Here is a 19,804-nt window from a genome sequence, read left to right as displayed (position 1 = left end):
TGTGATCGATTCACTTGTTTTTCCGTGTCTTTTTGTAAGAGGGATTCGAGGTAGCGTCTGCCTAGTCCACCATCTTGGCTCCACCCCCCCCTTTTTTTTTTTAAAGAAGTTCAGAATTGGGTATCAGTAGATATTACAATTAGGAGATCAAGTATCATCAATGAATGCAATAAAAGCAAAGTAAATCTTGTTTAGTTGCAATGATGAAAGGCTGAATTTGTATTTCTAAGTACTGCTTTTCATGTGCGGTAAGGGAAGAGAAGAGGACTTCTTTTCAATAGCTTTGGAGTTCCACGGAGAGCACCAAGTTATTTTCCATAGTTTACTATCTTTGTTGAGTATCTCATTCTCCTTTTATAAAGCTATGTTCCTTGAGAAAATTATATATTATTTCTGCCAGATTCTACTGGGAATTGAAGAATATGGTATATATAATTCAGTCATCATAAAACTGGGTACTTACAAGTTTTGCAAACTCTTAAAAATTGCTTTTCACATCTCAGCATGAGTTGTGAGATGGAAATTTATTTTCTCATTAAGGGGTTAGCAAAAATATACATTTATACAGTTATTAAAATATGAATTGTATATTAAATTACACTTAAGAGGGATATACGAAGAGACTAGAGCCAGCTTATAATTAAGGATTTGAAAGGACATCAACATTGGAGACTGAATACTGTAGCTTCATAATACTGCTACAGTATTTTTAATACTGCATATGCTTCCTTTACTTTCATATATGAGCTCTATTATTCACATAATTAGGCCACCTGGGTGGCACAAACAGTTATACACTCAGCTACAAAGTGAAAGGTTGGGAGATCGAATCCAGTCAGAGGCGCCTTGGAAAAAAGAAAGATCTACTTCTGAAAGTTCACAGCCGTTGAAAAACTATGGACCACAGTTCTCTGATGCACATGGGGTAGCTTTGAGGTCAAATTGGCTCCAGGACTTTTTTTTTTTTTCTGTTACTTTTTTATTCATATAGTTACTTATATAAAGTAAAAATACCATTTATACATAATGATGAGGCTTCAAATATGCTTATGAGCATTTAGGCACTGAAACAGACAGTGACTGTTTGAAAAAAATAATAATGATATAAAAAAAAAAGGGGAGAGAGATCCTACTCTCAGGCACTATTGAAAAATAGAATACACACAGAACTGACTCAGAAATCCTAATATTTTGCAGTAATTTTGCCGTTGAATAAAGGTGGAACCCTGCAAGTGTCACTGAAACATTTCAGGTATTGGAAAAAATGGAAAAAGTCTGTATTTTTACCTGTAATGAAGCCTCTGTCTTGACTCCCCCCAAGTGTTTCCAAACATGGCAGAGTAAGAAGAATTTATGGATTTTTTTTTACCCTTGGAGCTTCTCCCTGAGGAGATGATAGGCAATTTAGGGACTGTTCCTGAAGCACATGAAAGCTTAACAAAATACTTCTAGGTGATTGGTTAACTGTCCAGGATATTGTGCATTCATCAGTGACCACATTTTTATTCATATAGTGTGTACGTGTGTCTATGTTTATCTATTTCATATGGTCTGGCATTTTACTCTTTGTTAACGTTTATTTTTACCACATGGGGATCTGCATTAATATTCTCTATCTGTAAAACAGAACTGTCAATATTCCCCATTTCTACAGTGGTCTCTTCAAATGGCTGACAAAATGAAGTTGTGCTTAAGCACTTTCTTACTGCATTATTTAAAAGATTTAAATGAAATAAAAGTAATGCAATGTGCATGTGGGAGGTATCACTTCCTCATTTCCTGTTATTTTTGTTATTGTTGCTGTTACTGCTATTTTCAAGGTTTTTTTTTCCTTTTTGACCTCATAAACAGAAACGTTACACTTGCTTCTCATTTCCTAGTCAATTGCCAACACGTGTTTATGTTTTTCTTCTTTGTTTTATTTTCCATCATTACATTTCTATATTTTATGTTTTTTCATTCTATCCAATCCTCATTCGAAAACTTTTTTCTCACCTTAATGCATGTTCTGCTGTGATTGATATAAAGTTCTACCATATCAATATACGATCGTAAAGGGTGATAGTCTGCATAATGTTTCATTATGAATATATACTTACTGTGCAATAAATATTTTTGGTGCATTTTGTCATTGTAAATATTTATAATGTATCCATTTGTGACTTTTTTTTTTTGCTAATTTCTCCTATATTATGATATGTATGTGGTTTAGTGGTTAAGAGTCTGGCTTTTAGCCAAAAGATCAGCAGTTCAAATCCACCAGGTGCTTCTTGGAAACCCTGTGGGGCAGTTCTACTTTGTCCTATAGGGTCATTATGAGTCAGATTCAACTGGACAGCTTTGGATTTTATTTGGTTTTACGTACCCAAAAAACAACCCACTTATATATATATATTTATTTATAAAACTCATTGCTATCTGAAATGTTGGCTGTTTGAACCCACTAGCCTCTCCAGGGAGAAAAGACCTGGCCATCTGCACCCATGAAGATTACAGCCTAAGCAACTCTATGGGACATTTCTACTCTGTCCTATACATTGCTATGATTTTCAACCAACCAGATGACATCTAACAAAACAAGAATTCTTGAATGGTACATATTTTGTTGCCTCCAACAGAACATTGTCTGACTTTACTGCTTCAGGTAAACAAGTTTCTGGAGGAGGACATGATATTTGGGGAACGAGAGGGCCAACGAGAATGGGGGAAGCCCTCGATAAGCTGGATTGACACAGTGGCTACACCAAGGTACTCAGACATACTGATGACTGTGAGGCTAGGACAGGGCCAGGCAATGTTTTCTTCTGTTTTACAGAACGTGGCCATGAGTTGGAATCACTCAATGGCAGGTAACAACAACCACCACCTTTGGTGATTGACTTTTCACTTCACTCAGTTCTAATGAGGTCCATTCACGTTGTTGAGTGCATCAATAATTTGTTCTTTTTTTACTGCTGAGTATTACTTCATATATGGATTTAGTACAGTTTAATTACCCATTCACCCATAGAAGGATATTTTGGGTTGTTACTGGCTTTACCTATTATAAGTAATGTTTCTTTTAACATTTGTGTAAGGATTTTTGTATGAACATAAGTTTTCATTTCTGTGGGGTAAATGTGTAAGTGTGGGTTGTTTTCATTCTGACCAAGTCCCATGCATCCATTTGTATTTTTCATCCATGTATTTGCAAGTACCAATAATTTAGTAGTTTTTTATGACAGAGTGGTATTAACTTGTTGGAAATACCACAATTTATTCGTCCATTCTCAAGTAGATGAACATTTGGGTTGATTCTAGTTTTTGAGTATTACAGATAACCTTGTTATGGACATTTGTACACACGTATTTATGGGGCTAAATGCTGTCATTTCACTTATGAGTAAATTGGTTAAATTTTAGGGTAAAACTATGTTCAGCTTTATAAGACCTTGATGCTTAAAATAAATTCTTTTTGTAAGTATTTTCACGATTTTAATTTTCCACTAGCAGTTTATGAACGTTCCATTTCCCTCCCATAACTACTAAACACCTGATATTCTAACAGATGTAAAATTATGTCATCAATGTTTTAACTTGAAGTTCATTGATGAGTGATGAACTGAACATTTTTAATGTGCTTATTTGCCACCAGAATATGTCCTGTGAATAAACGAATGTTCGTTTTTATGATCATTTTTCTGGGCTGTTTTTCTTTTTTACTTTATTATTGATATTATTATTTTTGAGTTTTGAGCCCTATGTCTGTATATATTATGGGGATATGGTGGAAAAGTTATTAAAGATCGGGGTGGCTCGAACATCCTCTGAAATGTGGAATAGATTTGGTAAGAGTGGATTTACTTGTTTTTTTTTTTCCTGGTCTTACTGAATGTATTTAATCTTTCACACCATGTGTGTGGTAACTGCGGGCTGTTCATGGATGTCCGCTTTCAGGTTGAGAAAGCTCTATTTTAATACTAATTTGGTCAAAGTTTTATCACATTTATTGAGACTTTTAAAACATTTCTCTACATCTATTTATATGGCATTGTTTGCCATTTTATTTGTTATTATGATGAATGTCGTTAATTGATTTTTTTAATGCGAAACTATCCATGCATTCCTAGGGCACACCAAATTAAGTGTACTATTGTCTTCACGTATTGCCAGACTCAATTTTTTTATATTTTTCACATATGTGCTCTGTTGTTTTCTTTTCTTTTAATGTCTCTGTCTGCCTTTGATATCGGTTTAACCTGTCCTCATAGAGGAAATGTAAATATACACTTCTCGTCAGTTCTGTAAAAGAGTTTGTGCAGAATTGGCTAATTCTTTTTTCCCTAAATACTTAAAAAGTTTCCAAATCAAGCCACTTGAAATGATGAGATGCGGTAGGTTTTAAATTTCCATTTTGATATTCTCTTTATAAATTATATTTTTCTCACATGTTTTCTAGTCTCTACATATATGGAAAAAATATCATAACCCACCTTGCAGGGTCTTATCCTAAAACCCAGGTTGAAAACTTTTTTAAAGACAAGCTTAGCACACCTGAAATTTAATTTTTTTCTCATTAAAATGTTTTGAATATTAAAAGAATAAGGAAATAGAAATGGAAAATTAGGAGGGAATATGGAGCAACTATGTCTAGAAATCATGGCAAATATAGAAAATGCTACATATCACAACTCACCCACTAGAAACACAGCATAGTCCGAACCATGGGTTATCTCCTTATGCTTCTTCCAAGCAGGATAATCAAAATGATGAGTTCAAACAATAGACTCTGATCAAAACACATGCTCATATTATTCAAATTGAAGAAAATCTAGCCAAACAAAACCAAGGCAACAAACATAACTCATCATACAATAGACTTCTTATGCAAGGCTACAGAAACAATTAGAAAATGACTTCTAAACAAGAGTAATTATTGTTTTCTAGAGAGATAAGGATAACAATCTATGAGACAAAAGCATGGATTTAGGAAGCAATATCTGTCTGGGAGAGACAAAATGAAAAAACCTGGAAACTTCTGTGACTGACCTCAATAAATCTGTCTTAACTTATATACCCACATATACAGGCAAAATTGGCTAATTTAGACAAAACCAGATACTCAGCTGATCCTGTCGAATACAGTTTTATTTTGTTTATACCAATATTACAATATAGTAATAATAAAAATAATAAAGTATATGGACTCTAAGGGCTCAAATATGAAAGTAAAGGCACTGATGATGAAAGAAGGGGATTTTAAGGTTTAGAAAGTGGTCATTTGGGCAAATTCACGTAACTGAGTACTCGAACCAACCCACCCCAGTGAGCCTTTTTTTAATCAGAATTAGCTACACAGGGCAGAGTGTAAGAAATAAAATAGGAGGTGTGTGTGAGCTTGCATACACACACACACACACACACACTTTCTATATATATTTTTTCTACTAGATAAGGAAAACACCAGGTATTTGGAAATCTTCCTGTATCTATTAGTTTCACTGTCCCACTCAACATATTTGATGTTCTTATTAAAAAAAGAAGTAACACCCTCCAGACGTTCTAGTATCCTATAAAATTTCTTAATTATTATGCTTATAATGCATCGCTCCTGCTCAAGGAAGGGAAAGCTTTGTACTGTTTCATTTATTAATCTACTTACAGCCTTAGTAGAATGACTGGCAGAAGGCAATACAGAAATATATGTTTTCTGTGATTTTGTGCTTCCTAGCCCCTCTGGAGGCACACAGAAAAAAGTTTAAAGCACAAAATGTAATTTATATAAATCATAAGTTATAGTGAATGTCGAGAAAATATATTGCATAATTGTTCTAAAGTCCTACATAAGGCATATTTTACATTTTTATTCCTCAAACTGTAGATCAAGGGATTCAACATGGGGATTACCAGGGTGTAAAATATGGAAGCCACTTTATCAGTGTCAAAGGACTGACTGGACTTGGGCTGCAGATACATAAAGATTAAAGTCCCATAGAACACTACCACCACAGTCAGGTGGGATCCACAGGTGGAGAAGGCCTTGTGCCTGCCCTCAGCTGAGCTCAGTTTGATAATGGATACAATTATGAATAGGTAAGAAACAAGAACTATTAGGAGGGATGAAATCAGATCAAAAACAGATAAGATGAGAATGACCAATTTGATTTCCTCTGTGTCTGAGCAGAGCAAAGATAACAAGGGGAGAACGTCACAGTAGAAATGCCTGATGACATTGTGGCCACAGAAGGATAAATTAAAAATCTTTATGGTGACCAGGAGAGAAACAAATGTGCTGTAGAGATAGGGGATTGCAACAAGCACCAAACACGTCCTTTGTGACATGATGACTGTGTAGCACAAAGGGTTACAGATGGCCACATAGCGGTCGTAGGACATTGCTGACAGAATAAAAAATTCACTAATTATGAACATGATAACGAAAACTAGCTGTGTAGCACAAAAATAACAGGAGATGGTATTTTCATCCACAACAAAATTTGCCAACATTTTTGGTCCCACGGCAGTTGAATAACCAAGATCAGTGATAGCCAGGTGTCTTAGAAAAAAATACATGGGAGTTTCTAGCCTGGAGTCCATCTTCGTGAGGATGATGATGCCCAAGTTGCCCACCACTGAGATCATGTAGATAATGAGGAACAGCCCGAACAATGGTGCCTGCAGCTCTGGGCTGTCTGTGATTCCCGTCAGAAAGAATTCATTCAGCACTGTTAGATTGTGTTTGTCCATCGTGGTCTATCAGGAAACCTATTGTGGATAGAGACATCAGCATAGTCAATAGGGTTTATGTAGCATCATCTGATAGATCTTTAGTATACAAAGGCAATATGCTAAATGAAAACATAAATCTGAACCCTCCAATACAGTTATTTGAAATCCCTCCTCCATGAATATAGAGAGAGGAGGAAAGAGGGAAAGAAAGAGAAATCTAACTTGTTATCGAGTGGGTAAAATTTGCTCCCCAAAGAACATTTACAATGACTGGGACATTTTGGATGTCACAACTAGGAGAAGGGTACTACTCGTACCTAATGGAAACCTGGGATGTTATTAACATTCTGCTATATGCCGGGTAACTACACATAATAAGAAAATTTCTGATCCAAACTGTCACTGTGGCAGAAGTTGAGAAACCCTGATATAAACATAGAGATATAGACACATATTCACATAATTACTTATTTAAAGGAAAAATATTATTTAATCATAATGTTTCAAAGGTACTTATGAGCATTTAGCCTCTGAAACAAAGTGTGAATATAATATTTGAAAAAAAAATAATAATGCGAAAAAAAATACACAGAGATCCTAGTCTCAGGCACTACTGAAAAGTGGAATGCACACAAAACTGACTCAGAAATCTTAATATTTTGCAATGACTTTGCCATTGAATACAGGTGGGACCTTGCAAGTGTCACTGAAACATTTCACTTCTTGGTAAAATATGGAAACAATCTTTTTACCTGTAATGAATCATCTGGCTTGACTCCCCAAGTGTTTCTTAACATGGCAGAATGAGAAGAATTTATGGATTTTTTTTCCAACCTTGGAGATTCTCCCTGAGGACATGCCAAGCAATTTGTTGATTGTTCCTGAAGCATTTGAAAGCTTAACAAAATACCTGGGGGTTGTTTCTTAATCGTCCAGGACATTTTGTATTCACCAGTGACCAAAATTTTATTGATATAGTATGTATGCATGTCTCTGTTTATCTATTTCATATAGTCTTGCATTTTACTTTGTTAGCATTCCATTTTTACCACACGGGGATCTGGATTAAAAGACTGTATCTGTAAAACAGAACTGTCAATATTCCCATTTCTACAGGGGCCTCTACTAAGGGATGACAAAATGAAGCTGTGCTTAAACACCTTCCTACTGCATTATTTCAAAGACTTAAACGGAATAAAAGTAATGCATTGTGCATATGTGAGATAGCACTTCCTAGTTCACTGTTATTTTTGTTTTTGTTGCTGTTATTGCTATTTTCAAGGTTTCTTTTTTTTTGTTGTTTTCCTTTTTGACCTCAGGAACAGAAATGTTACCCTTGTTTCTCATTTCATAGTCAATTGCCATCATGTGTTTATGTTTTTTGCTTGTTTGTTTTATTTTCCATCACTATATTTCAGTATTTTATGTTTTTTCATTTTGTCCAATCTTCTTTCCAGAACTTATTTCTCACCTTAATAAATGTTCTTTTATGCTTGATATAATGTTCTGCCATATCAACGCACCCTCATAAAGTGTGATATTTGTGTGGAATGTTTCATTATGAATATATATTTACCGTGCTATGAATATTTTTGCTGCATTTGTCATTGTCAATATTTCTAATGTATCCCTTTGTGACCCTTTTTTTTTTCTTCTTATTTCTCCTATATAATGGTATGTATGTGGCGTAGTGGTTAAGAGTCCAGCTGTTAACCAAAAGATCAGTGGTTCAAGCCCACCAGGTGTTCCTTGGAAACCCTGTGGGCAGTTCTACTTTGTCGTATAGGATCATCATGAGTCAAAGTCAACTCGACATTATTGGATTTTGGTTATATACATGTATATATATATACATATATATATACAAAACTCACTGCTAAGTGGAAAGTTAGCTGTTTGAACCTACTAGCCTTCTTGGGGAGAGAAGACCTGGCCATCTGCACCCATAAAGATTACAGCCTAAGCAACCCTATGGGACATTGCTACTCTGTCCTGTGCATCGCTGTGATTTTCAATTGACTGAATGACACCTAAGAAAACAAAAAAATTCCTGAATGGTACATATTTTGTTGCCTCCAACAGAACACTGTCTGAGTTTCTTGCTTCAGGCATGTTATCAGGAAAGACCAGTTTCTGGGTAAGAACCTCATGTTTGGTGAAATAGAGGGCCAATAAGAAGGACGGAACCTCTCCATGAGATGAATTGACGCAGTGGCTGCAAAAATGAACTTTAACATACTGATGATTGCGAGGATAGGACAGGGCCAGGCAATGTTCTGTTTTGTTCTTTTTTACATAACGTCACACTGAGTTGAGGTAACTCAGTGACAGGTAACAACAACAACGTCTTGTGATTGACTGTTTTCACTTCACAGGATTCTATCGAGGCCCATCCACACTGTTATGTGTATCAATACTTTGTTCTTTTTTACTGGTGAGTATGGCTTTTTTTTTTTTTTTATGGCTTTAGGTATGGATTTAGGACAGTTTAGGACAGTTTAATTACCCATTACCCATAGAAGGACATTATGGGTTGTTACTAGTTTTTAGCTATTATAAAAATTATTTCTTTGAACATTTGTGTAAGGATTTTTGTACAAACATAAGTTTTCACATGTGTGGGATAAATGTCTCCATGTGGGTTGTTTTAATTTTGACAAAGCCTGATGTATCAATTTGTACTTTTCATCCGTGTATTTGCATGTACCAATAATTCAGTAGTTTTTATTACTGAATGGTGTTAACTTGCTTGGGAATACCACAATTTATTCATCCATTCTCAACTAGAAGAACATTTGGGTTGATTCTAGTTTTTGAGTATTACAAACAAACTTGTCATAGACATTTCTATACATGTATTTATAAGGATAAAAGCTCTCATTTCACTTGGGTAGATATGAGAAAATTGGTTAAATTTTAGGGTAAAACAATGTTCAGCCTTTTAAGACCCTGGTACTTAAAACAAATTATTTTTTTTAAGTATTTTTATCAATTTAATATTCCACTAACAGTTTATGAATGTTCTGTTTTCCCCACAAACTTACCAAACACCTGATATTCTAATAACCCACCCCAGTGCCATCGAGTCATCAGTGAATTTCAGGTTAAACCCTGGTGAGATAACAATAGATGTATAGTTATCTCACCAGGGTTTAACCTGAAATTCACTGATGGATAATGAACTGAACATTTTTAACGTGTTTATTTGCCAGCTGAATATGTCTCAAAAATAAGTGAATGTTCATTTTTATGATCATTTTTTATGGACTGTTTCTTTTCTTTTTCTTTTATTATTATTATTATTATTGAGTTTTGAGGCCTTTCTCTGTATGTATTATGTAGCCCTGGTGGGACAGTGGTTAAAGAGCTGGATGGCTAACCAAAAGTTTGGCAGTTCAAATCCACCACTCAATCCTTAAAAACCGTGTGAGACAGTTCTAATCTTTCCTATAGGGTTGTTATGAGTCAGAATCTACTCGATAGCAATGGGGGGGGGGGTGGTGGTGAGGGGAGGGACATATATATTATGGACACAGACCATTTATGAGATATACTATTTGAAAATATTATCTCCCAGAATATGACCTGTTTTTATACAAGTGTCTTTTGAAGAGCAGAAGTTTAATATTTCCTGTTGTCAAACTTTTTATGAATTTCGTTTTTGGTGTTATAGCTACGAAATCTCCAAATGTATCTATAAAATCAATGAAAGCCTACTTAAAATCCAAAAAAGCTGTTTCTTTTTTTAAAATAAACTTATAAGCTGAGAATAAATTCACAAATAAATGCTAGGTTAATTTTTTAGTTCTATGACTGTATTGTAGGGTCTATTAGATTTTTTACATAAAAAAACATGTCATCTATCAATAATTAAAGTTTTCCTCCTTCTTTTCCAATCTGGATGCTTTCTATTTATTTATTTAATTCTTTATTGCCTTATTGTGTGGCCTAGAACAGCCGCTAAATGTGGAATTGATTAGGTGAGAGTAGATTTACTTGTTTTGATCCTGGTCTTACTGGGAATGTTTTCAGTCTTTCATACCATGTGTGATGGTAGCTGTAGGTTGTTCACGGGTGCCCTCTATCAGGTTGAGGAAGCTTCATTGTAACACTAGATTGGTTAAGGTTTTATCACAATTATTGGTACTTTTAAAATGCTTCTCTACATCTATTGTATGACTTTCTTGGCATTTTTATTTGTAATTACGGAGAATGCCAATAACTGATTTTTTAATGCAAAACTATCCATGCATTTCTGAAGCATGCCTATTTGGTGTACTATTGTCTTTACATATTGCCAGACTCAATTTCTTAATTTTTACTTTAGATTTTTCACAAATGTGCTCTGTTGTTTTCTTTTAATGCCTTTGTCCGCCTTTAATATCAGAGTAAAGCTATCCTCATATAAAAAAAAAAAAGGAAATGCAAAATACCCCTCTTCAGTTTTGTAGAAGGGTTTGTGTACAATTGGTTAATTCTTTTTCACTAAAAGCTTATCAGAATTTCCCAATCCAGCCACTTGGAATGGTTGTGAACAGGGTGTGTCTTAAATTTCCATTTTGATACCCTGTCTTTACAAATGATATTTTTCCCATGTGTTTTATAGTCTCTACATACTTGGAAATATATCATAACCTACCTCGAAGGATCCCAACCTCAAATCCAGATTGGTTTATTTTTTAAAGACCAAAAAAAAAAAAAAAACCTTAGCAGAAAAAAAATAAATACATGTCTAAAATTTATTTTTTTCTCATTACAAATTTTTTTGAATATTAATGAGTAAGAATAAAAAATATGCAGAAAAATTAGGAGGGAATATGGAGCAACTATGTCCAGAAATCATGGCAAATATATAAAATGCTACACATTACACCTCACTCACTAGAAACACAGCATAGCCCAAGCCATGGGTTATCTCCTTATGCTTCTTCCAAGCAGAGTAATCGAAATGATGAATTCAAACAACAGATACTGATTGAACTAAAGTTCACACTCATGTTCATCAAGGTTAAGAAAATCTAGCCAAACAAAAACAAGGCAACAGACTTAACTCATCACACAATAGACCTCTTATGCAAGGGCACATAAAAAATTAGAAAATGACTTCTAAACAAGAGTAATTGTTCTTTTCTGGAGACATAAAGATAACAATCTTTGAGACAAAAGCATGGAAATAGGAAGCAATATTAATTTGGGACAGGAAAAATGAAAAAACCTGGGAACTTCTGTGGCTGAGCTCATAAATTTACCTTAACAGGTATACCCACTGATACAGATAAAATGGGCTAACTTAGACAAAACCAGATACCGAGCTGATCTCGTTGAATATAAGTTTTTTTTTTTTTTACTGTTTATACTAATATTACAATATAGTAATAATAAAAATAATAACAAAGTAAACAGACTCTAAGGGCTCAAATATGAAAGTAAAGGCAGGGTTTAGAAAGTGGACATTTGAGCAAATTTAAATGACTGAGTACTTTAAATCAACCCACCACACTGAGCCTTCTTTTAATCAGAATTAGCTACCCAGGGCTGAGTGTCAGCAATAAAACAGAAAGTTTGTGGAAGTGCGCACGCGGGCACAAGCACATACACACTTTCTCCTTTTTTTTTTTTCTAGTAGGTGAGGAAAACACCGGGTACTTGGAAATCTTCCTGTATCTGTTACAGTTTCACTATTCCACTGAAGATATTCAATTTTCTTTTTTAAAAAACTACCAACTTTCTTAATTATTGTACTCATATTGAATCACTCCTGCTCAAAGAAGGCAATGCTTTGTACTGTTTCATTTATTAATCTGCTTACAGCTCTTAGTAGAGTGACTGGTAGAAGGCAATATAGAAATATATGTTGAACTTTTCTGTGCATTTTGTGCTTGCTATTCCCTCTGGAGGCACACAGAAAGAAGTTTAAAGCCCAAATGTAAATTATATGAATCATATGTTAGAATGAACTTTGAGAAAATATATTGCATATTCGTCCTAAAGCCCTATGTAAGGCATATTTTACATCTCTATTTCTCAGACTGTAGATCACGGGATTCAACATGGGAATCACCAGGGTGTAAAATATGGAAGCCACTTTATCAGTGTCAAAGGAATGACTGGACTTGGGCTGCAGATACATAAAGATTAAAGTCCCATAGAATACTAAAACCACAGTCAGGTGGGATCCACAGGTGGAGAAGGCCTTGTGCCTGCCCTCAGCTGACTTCAGTCTGAGAATGGATAAAATTATGAGTATATAAGAATCAAGAACTATTAGAAGGGATGAAATCAAACCAAAAACAGATAAGATGAAAATGACCAATTTGATCTCATGCGTGTCTGAGCACAGCAAAGATAACAAGGGGAGAATGTCACAGTAGAAATGCCTGATGACATTATGGCCACAGAAGGATAAATTAAAAATCTTTATTGTGACCAGGAGAGAAACAAATGTGCTGTAGAGATAAGGGATTGCCACCAGCACAGAACACAACCCTCGTGACATGATGACTGTGTAGCACAAAGGGTTACAGATAGCCACATAGCGGTCGTAAGACATTGCTGACAGAATAAACAATTCAGTAGTTATGAATACCATAAAGAAAACTTGCTGTATAGCACAAAAATAATACGAGATTTTATTTTCATCCACAACAAAATTTGCCAGCATTTTGGGTCCCACGGCTGTGGAATAACCAAGATCAGTGATAGCCAGGTGTCTGAGAAAAAAGTACATGGGAGTTTGTAGCCTGGAGCCTATCTTGGTAAGGATGATGATGCCCAAGTTGCCCACCACTGAAATCATGTAGATGATGAGGAGCAGTCCAAACAATGGCGCCTGCAGCTCTGAGCGGTCTGTGATTCCCTTCAGAATGAATTCATTCAGCGCTGTTAGATTATGTTTGTCCATCTTGGTTTATCAGGTAACTTGTTCTGAATGTAGACATCAGCATCATCAATAGATTTTATGCAATATCGTCTGGTAGGTTTTTGTATACAAAACCAGAAGGAATAGTATAAATCCAAACATTCTATTTTAGGATATTTGAATACATATCCAACTGACACAAATTTTACACACCCATATAAGTATAGATTGATGGATACATTGGTAGATAGATGAAACAAAAATGAATAATATGTTAAATTTTTAGGTGTTAGGTACATAGATATTTATTATATTCTTCTTAAAACTTTTATCTTTTTCACATACCTAAAAAATACAAAGATACATTTTGAACCCTGTCCTTCAAAATACTACCTTAGGAAAACTCATATATATATATAGATGGTCCAGAATGGAACAATCAACATACTAGACAGGTTTTCAATAAATACATAATTGATCACAGTGGAAATTATTTGTCTTTATACAAGAAAACATGCCTAGAGATATATGTACATTGATGCAACCTCTGCTATACCTCCATTTGTAATCCATACTGTGTGGTGCTTTGGACAAATAACATAAGTTATGTGAATCTTTTTATCCCCATCTGAAAAATCAGATTCTGTCTCTTTTTTGCAGGGTTGTTAGGAAGGATAAATGAGAGTTAAAGGCTTCAATGTGTCTACGATACTTGAAAATAATTCTAAAATAGTGTGTCTACACTATTTGTCTACCTATTTGTCTTTCTGTCTGTATATCTATCATCTATCATCATCATCATCTGCTGTTTTTTGTTGTTGACAGTAGTTACTTGGAGTTATTATTTTTTGTTGTTGTTAATTGTTTTGATCTTTAAGATATTTATAGGTATATTGTTCTGGACTGTGACTTAAGATCTTTGTCACCATTTTCATGATGAATAGGTTCATTAAAATGTTATCCTTGTAAGTGACCCCAGCCCTATATTCCATAACACCTATTCTATGACTAAAGTGTCTAAAAGTGTCATTCTTTAGATTACTTTCTTTTCTGGTCTAATTAAAATACTTCCATTTCTAGTTGGGCATTTGTATTGTAACTGACACGTTCTAAGTTTTTTTTAAGAAATCAGGTGTATATATTTTTTCTCATGGAGAAACCTAAGACATATGAGGAAACCTGAATAGTGAAACCTTGATGCCATAAACTCCCACTTGTAAAAAAAGTATCCTCTACTTTCATGAAAAAGAAAGTTTAGAAAATCACAATATGATACAGTAGCATAGGAGAAGAAAAACATTTATCGATGATGACATCTATGGGAATTACCAGAAGTTATTCAAAAACTTTTTGAACATGAAACATGCTCTGTTAAACATTGGAACTCCCACGTGGCATGATATATCATGGATAAATTTAAGTATAATCTTTAAAAAAGTGCATCTGAATATACCACAGAGGTTTTAAAAATAAAAGAATAGCCCTGCAGGTCAGTATACCAAAATAATAGGTTCAAAACTCTGTGATCATTACTGCTTCATATGAATATCTGTGTATCAACCCCTCCATCTATCTCTCTACCTCTCTAACTCTTATCTCTCTATCTATCAATCTATCCATCTATGTATCTGTCTACATATCTATTTTCTATCTGGCATGTATCTATTCCTGAACACTATGAGTAGTGCAGTCTCTGAGTAAATTATTAGTCAACAAATTCAGACATTAAATTTCATACCATTAAATTACAAAAGTGAATAAATGAAGTGCATTTTTATCTCATATAAAACATATCAAGAATAATGGTGGAAAGCAGACTGAATTGAAATAAAATTATTAATATTTTTCTGCGGCTTTGCTATCAAATAACAATGAGGCTGTGAAACTGTGACTAAAATATTCTAGATGCTAGTAAAACATGCTAATTTATAAACATATTCTACCTTTTACCTGTAATGAATCTGTTTTGACACTTTGAGCATATTCCACCTGAGTTTAGAGGTCATCTCAAGAATAGATTTGACACATTGAACACTAATGACTGAAGATTAGCCAAGTTGCAATGACATCAAGCGTCGTAGAAAAAGAATGCAACATGGCGTAGAGGAAACAATATATACTTTTCTCTCAGTCTTTGAGCATCTCCCTGGGGAGGTACCAGGCAATGTGTTAATTACATCTGAAGCACCTGAAAGCTTAATGAAAAATGTAGGATATTTGTTAATTTTCTAAACAAATTGTATTCACCAGGAAGTAAAACTCTTTTAGATATATTTATTCATTTATTCTCAGTTAAGTTTCAATTTGCCCATCCAAGGATCTAGAGTAAAATATTTTACCTTTAGGTCAGGCCATACTCAATATTCCCCCATTTGCTTAATGTTCTAAAATGGAATTAAATTAGTACATTTCATAAATATAATGCACCCTTTGTGTTTAATTTCCTATATTTTCACTATTTTTTTTTTTTTTTTTACCTTGGGAACAGATATTAGTCACTTCGACACCTCCTATTATTGCAAGTTTTCTTTTTAAGTCTTCTCTCATTTTATTTTATTAGATGAACATATTCTATTTTATGGGCATGACTCAACATGAGAAGAAACAGCTGCATACATCCATTAATAATTGGAACATGGAATATACGGAGTCTGAATCTCAGGAAAGTGAAAGTTGTAAAAATGAAATACATGAAGATCAGTCTCCTAGGCATTAGTGAGCTGAAATGGACTGGTCTTGTACATTTTGAATTGGACAGTTACGTGATATATGGCACCAGGATGAAGAATAGAAGAGGAATGACATCACACTCATCCTCAAAAAGAGCATTTCAAGATACCTGTCATGAAGCGCAATGCTGTCAGTGATAGGATGATCTCTAAAAGCCTCCAAAGAACATAAGTTAGTACTACTAGTACTCAAGTTTCCTCACCGAGCACTAATGCCAAAAATGAGGAAATTGAAGACTTTACTAACTTCTGAAGTATGAAATACATCAAAATTGCAATCAAGATGCATTAATCATTAAGAGTGGATTATAATGTGAAAGTCAGAAAAAAAGAAGTATTTGTAGTTGAAAAATGTGGCCTTGGTGAAAGAAATAATGCCAGAGATTACATGTTGGAATATTGCAAGACCAACAAATTCTTCATCACAAATAGCTTTTTTCAAGAACAGACACAGATAGCACACAAGTGAGCCTTGCCAAATGGAATAGACAGGAATCAAATTGCCTGCACCTGTTGAAACAATATCATCAGTCAGAACCAAGCCAGGGGCCAACAGCAGAACAGACCATTGATCGCTCATACGCGAGTACAAATTGAAGCCGAAAAAACTTAGAGCAAGTCCAAGAGAGCCACAATACAACCTTGAGTATATTCCACCTGAGTTTAGAGATCATCTCAAGGATAAATTTCACACATTGAAGACTAATGACCAAAGATTAGATAAGTTTGGAATGAAGTCAAGCATCATAGATGAGGAATGCAAAAGGTCATTAAAAAGGAAAGAAAGAGAAAACCAAAATGGGTATCAGAAGAGACTCTGAAACTTGTTCTTGAACATAGAGTAGCTAACGAGAAGGGAAAAAATAATGAAGTTAAAAACTGAACTGAAGATCTCCAAAGGGCAGCTCGAGAAGACAAAGTAAAGTATTATAATGAAATGGGCAAAGATCTGGAGTTAAAAAAACAAAAGGGAAGAATTCGCTCGACATTTTTTGAGCTGAAAGAACTGAAGAAAAAATTCAAGACATGTGAGTGAATAATATGGTATTTTATTCACATCTTAATAAAGGTTTTAATAAATAAAAGTAACAAGAAAAAAAGCCAATTTACCTGACTTTCTAGATATGAAATAAGAGATATATCTACTTATAAAGCACTTTAAAAGATACAAAATCCGTATTTACTCTAGCAGATATTAAATGTTTTTATCACTAACAAAATCATGAAAATTTACTGACTTTGTAAAAAATAAAACCTTGAAAAAAACCTTACGTTTCTGTGTCAGTCATTTTGAAATAAGTTCAAAATTTCCATACAATGAATTGGTTAAGACAGACAAAGGAAAGTTCAATGAAAGAATGATTTTAAAAATATCAGCATTTTCTATGAGAGAGTGTGTCCAATTTTTATTTTCCCTACATAATCTAGGATGGACTAATTTCTATTGCTTCAAGTAATAAACTAGCATTTTAGGCTAAGAAGTATGTAAATAGAGAAATATCTGATCTTACACTTTGCTTTTATTTCATATATTGCACGTTTGCTGAGTTTTAAGTAATTTATCATACTAAATACTTTTATTCTTCTCATCAAGGAGACTATACAGGTTTGTTAGTGTTGTTAGGTGCTGTTGTATATAGGTAAGACTGGGTATGAATACAAGGTGAACTTCTGCTAGAATATGACACTGTGGAAATTGGGAGAAACACCACATGTTGTAGTGAAGGGCATGCCCCTCCCAGTTCTAGGAAAGTGTCAGTCACATATGCTGGGAACTCGAGTATCACTTCTCCTGTACCTTGACTTCTGAGTCTTCCCTACCTCAAAACAGTTCCGTTCAGCTCTCCACTGGTTTACTCTTTCTCTAGGGAATCCAGCAATGTAGGTATTAGAAATTTGTCAATTCCCTCAGCTCCCTCTGCTTGGTGGTAACTTTCTCTAATAGAGAAATTATATGCAGGTACTATTTGACACATGGTTGGAGGGGCCGATCCCTGGAGGAGGACATCAAGGGTAGGGAAAAATAGGAAGTCCCTCAATGAGATGGATTGACACAGTGTCTGCCACAATGGGCTCAAACATAGCAAAGATTATGAGGTGGTGCAAGACAAGGCACTCTTTTCTTCTGTTGTTCATGGGATTTCTGTGATTAGAACCCACACGATGACACCTCACAAAAACAAGTGTTAAGATTATTGGGAATTATTAAATATTTTAATGAATCACAGGTTAGGTCTTATTCTAATTTCAATAATATTTAACTTGTATACTCAAGCTCCTCAGTATTTCTTAACACTCTCTCTCTTTTTCTCTGTCTGTCTTATTTTCAGGAGCCCCTTCAAAGAAAACCTATATAGGTAGATTAGGCAATTTTTTTCCCCCTTTGGGTTGATGGATATTCCTGAATTGTGTATTGATCCTTTTGATCTGCATGATTACTTTGGCGGGAAGCTCTTGGATGTTTATGGTAATCATGGCAATATCCAATAAACTGGAAATTTTGGTTCTTTCACATTTTTGGCATGTGCTGGCACATTGTGGCCCATACCCATAACCACAGGACCACTTCATGCTTGATGTCTGGCCCTGCTGATCCCTGGCAGTGTCCTTCCATGCTGTAAGTGATGGGTGACTGTGTGGTAGGGGCCATCTGCACTCACTGTCTATTCTTTGATGGTACCTGCATCTGCATGATCTCTTTATCAAAAGAAATTTGTGTTTGCGGTTTGCACAAGTTTCTTCTCAGCAAGAGGATGGGACAGTCAGGCATATAGAGAAAAGAATGTGTTAATGACTTTCCTTGTATAGAGCAGGTTAGAGGCTGGAGGAAGGGATGGTTCTCCCCTTACCTGAAACTCCCAGACTGACACAGTTTGTTTTGTCAGGCTGTCTTTTTCAGGCTCAGGACAGAGTGGGCTGCTCTGATATCCACTGGAAACTGTACAGTTCTTCCCCCGCCCAACACACACACCTTCATTAGAACCAATGGCTCAGGTGGGAGACTTTCTCACAGTCCTCCTCAATTAGAGGCTTTACACATTGGCATCATGGGCCACTGGGCACCCCATGTTCTTTCTTTCCTCTGGGTAAGAACTTACGGCTTCTCTCTTCCAATGCCCACTCTCTTTGTACTAGGCGGTCTGGTCTCGGCTTAATGGAGTTCAGGGCCTCCCAACTCCCTAACTCTTCAGGGTCCCTCCTCTTCTTGAGCTGCCAGGAAACCAGTCATTTCCCAACAAGGTGGTGTCCCGGAATGCAACCTGTCGCTTCTGATCGGTGATTTTTCTGTTTGCCTCTTCCTGATCCTGATAAGGAATATACTTGGTAGGCAAGCTCAAAAACACAAGATTCCCATCTCAACATCTTCCTCAACTTTTTGGAGTTTTCTCTGTATATCCTGGGTGCTTTGTCTAATAAAAATCATATTCAGGATGTGAGCATTTTCAAGACTCTCAGAGTCTGTGTCTGAGAACCGTCTAAATGCTTCCTACACACACATTACACACTC

General features: G+C 35.1%; 2 protein-coding genes across 2 annotated transcripts; both read right to left on the bottom strand.

The window, feature by feature from the left end:
- Window positions 1-5,772: 5,772 nt before the first annotated feature.
- On the bottom strand, window positions 5,773-7,172 carry LOC111749092 (olfactory receptor 8K3-like). Its single transcript, XM_023542394.2, has one exon. It carries the CDS (start codon window positions 6,724-6,726, stop codon window positions 5,773-5,775), a length of 954 nt encoding a protein of 317 aa, XP_023398162.1. The 5' UTR covers window positions 6,727-7,172.
- A 5,483-nt stretch (window positions 7,173-12,655) lies between these two features.
- LOC135232056 (olfactory receptor 8K3-like) lies at window positions 12,656-13,609 on the bottom strand. Its single transcript, XM_064289338.1, has one exon. The coding sequence runs from the start codon at window positions 13,607-13,609 to the stop codon at window positions 12,656-12,658; it is 954 nt and encodes a 317-aa protein (XP_064145408.1).
- Between the last annotated feature and the right edge of the window lie 6,195 nt (window positions 13,610-19,804).

This window comes from Loxodonta africana, chromosome 7 (assembly GCF_030014295.1).
Source record: "Loxodonta africana isolate mLoxAfr1 chromosome 7, mLoxAfr1.hap2, whole genome shotgun sequence".
NCBI lineage: Eukaryota > Metazoa > Chordata > Mammalia > Proboscidea > Elephantidae > Loxodonta > Loxodonta africana.
The sequence above is the reverse complement of the archived record's forward strand: the minus strand, read 5'-3'. Positions and strand labels throughout refer to the sequence as shown.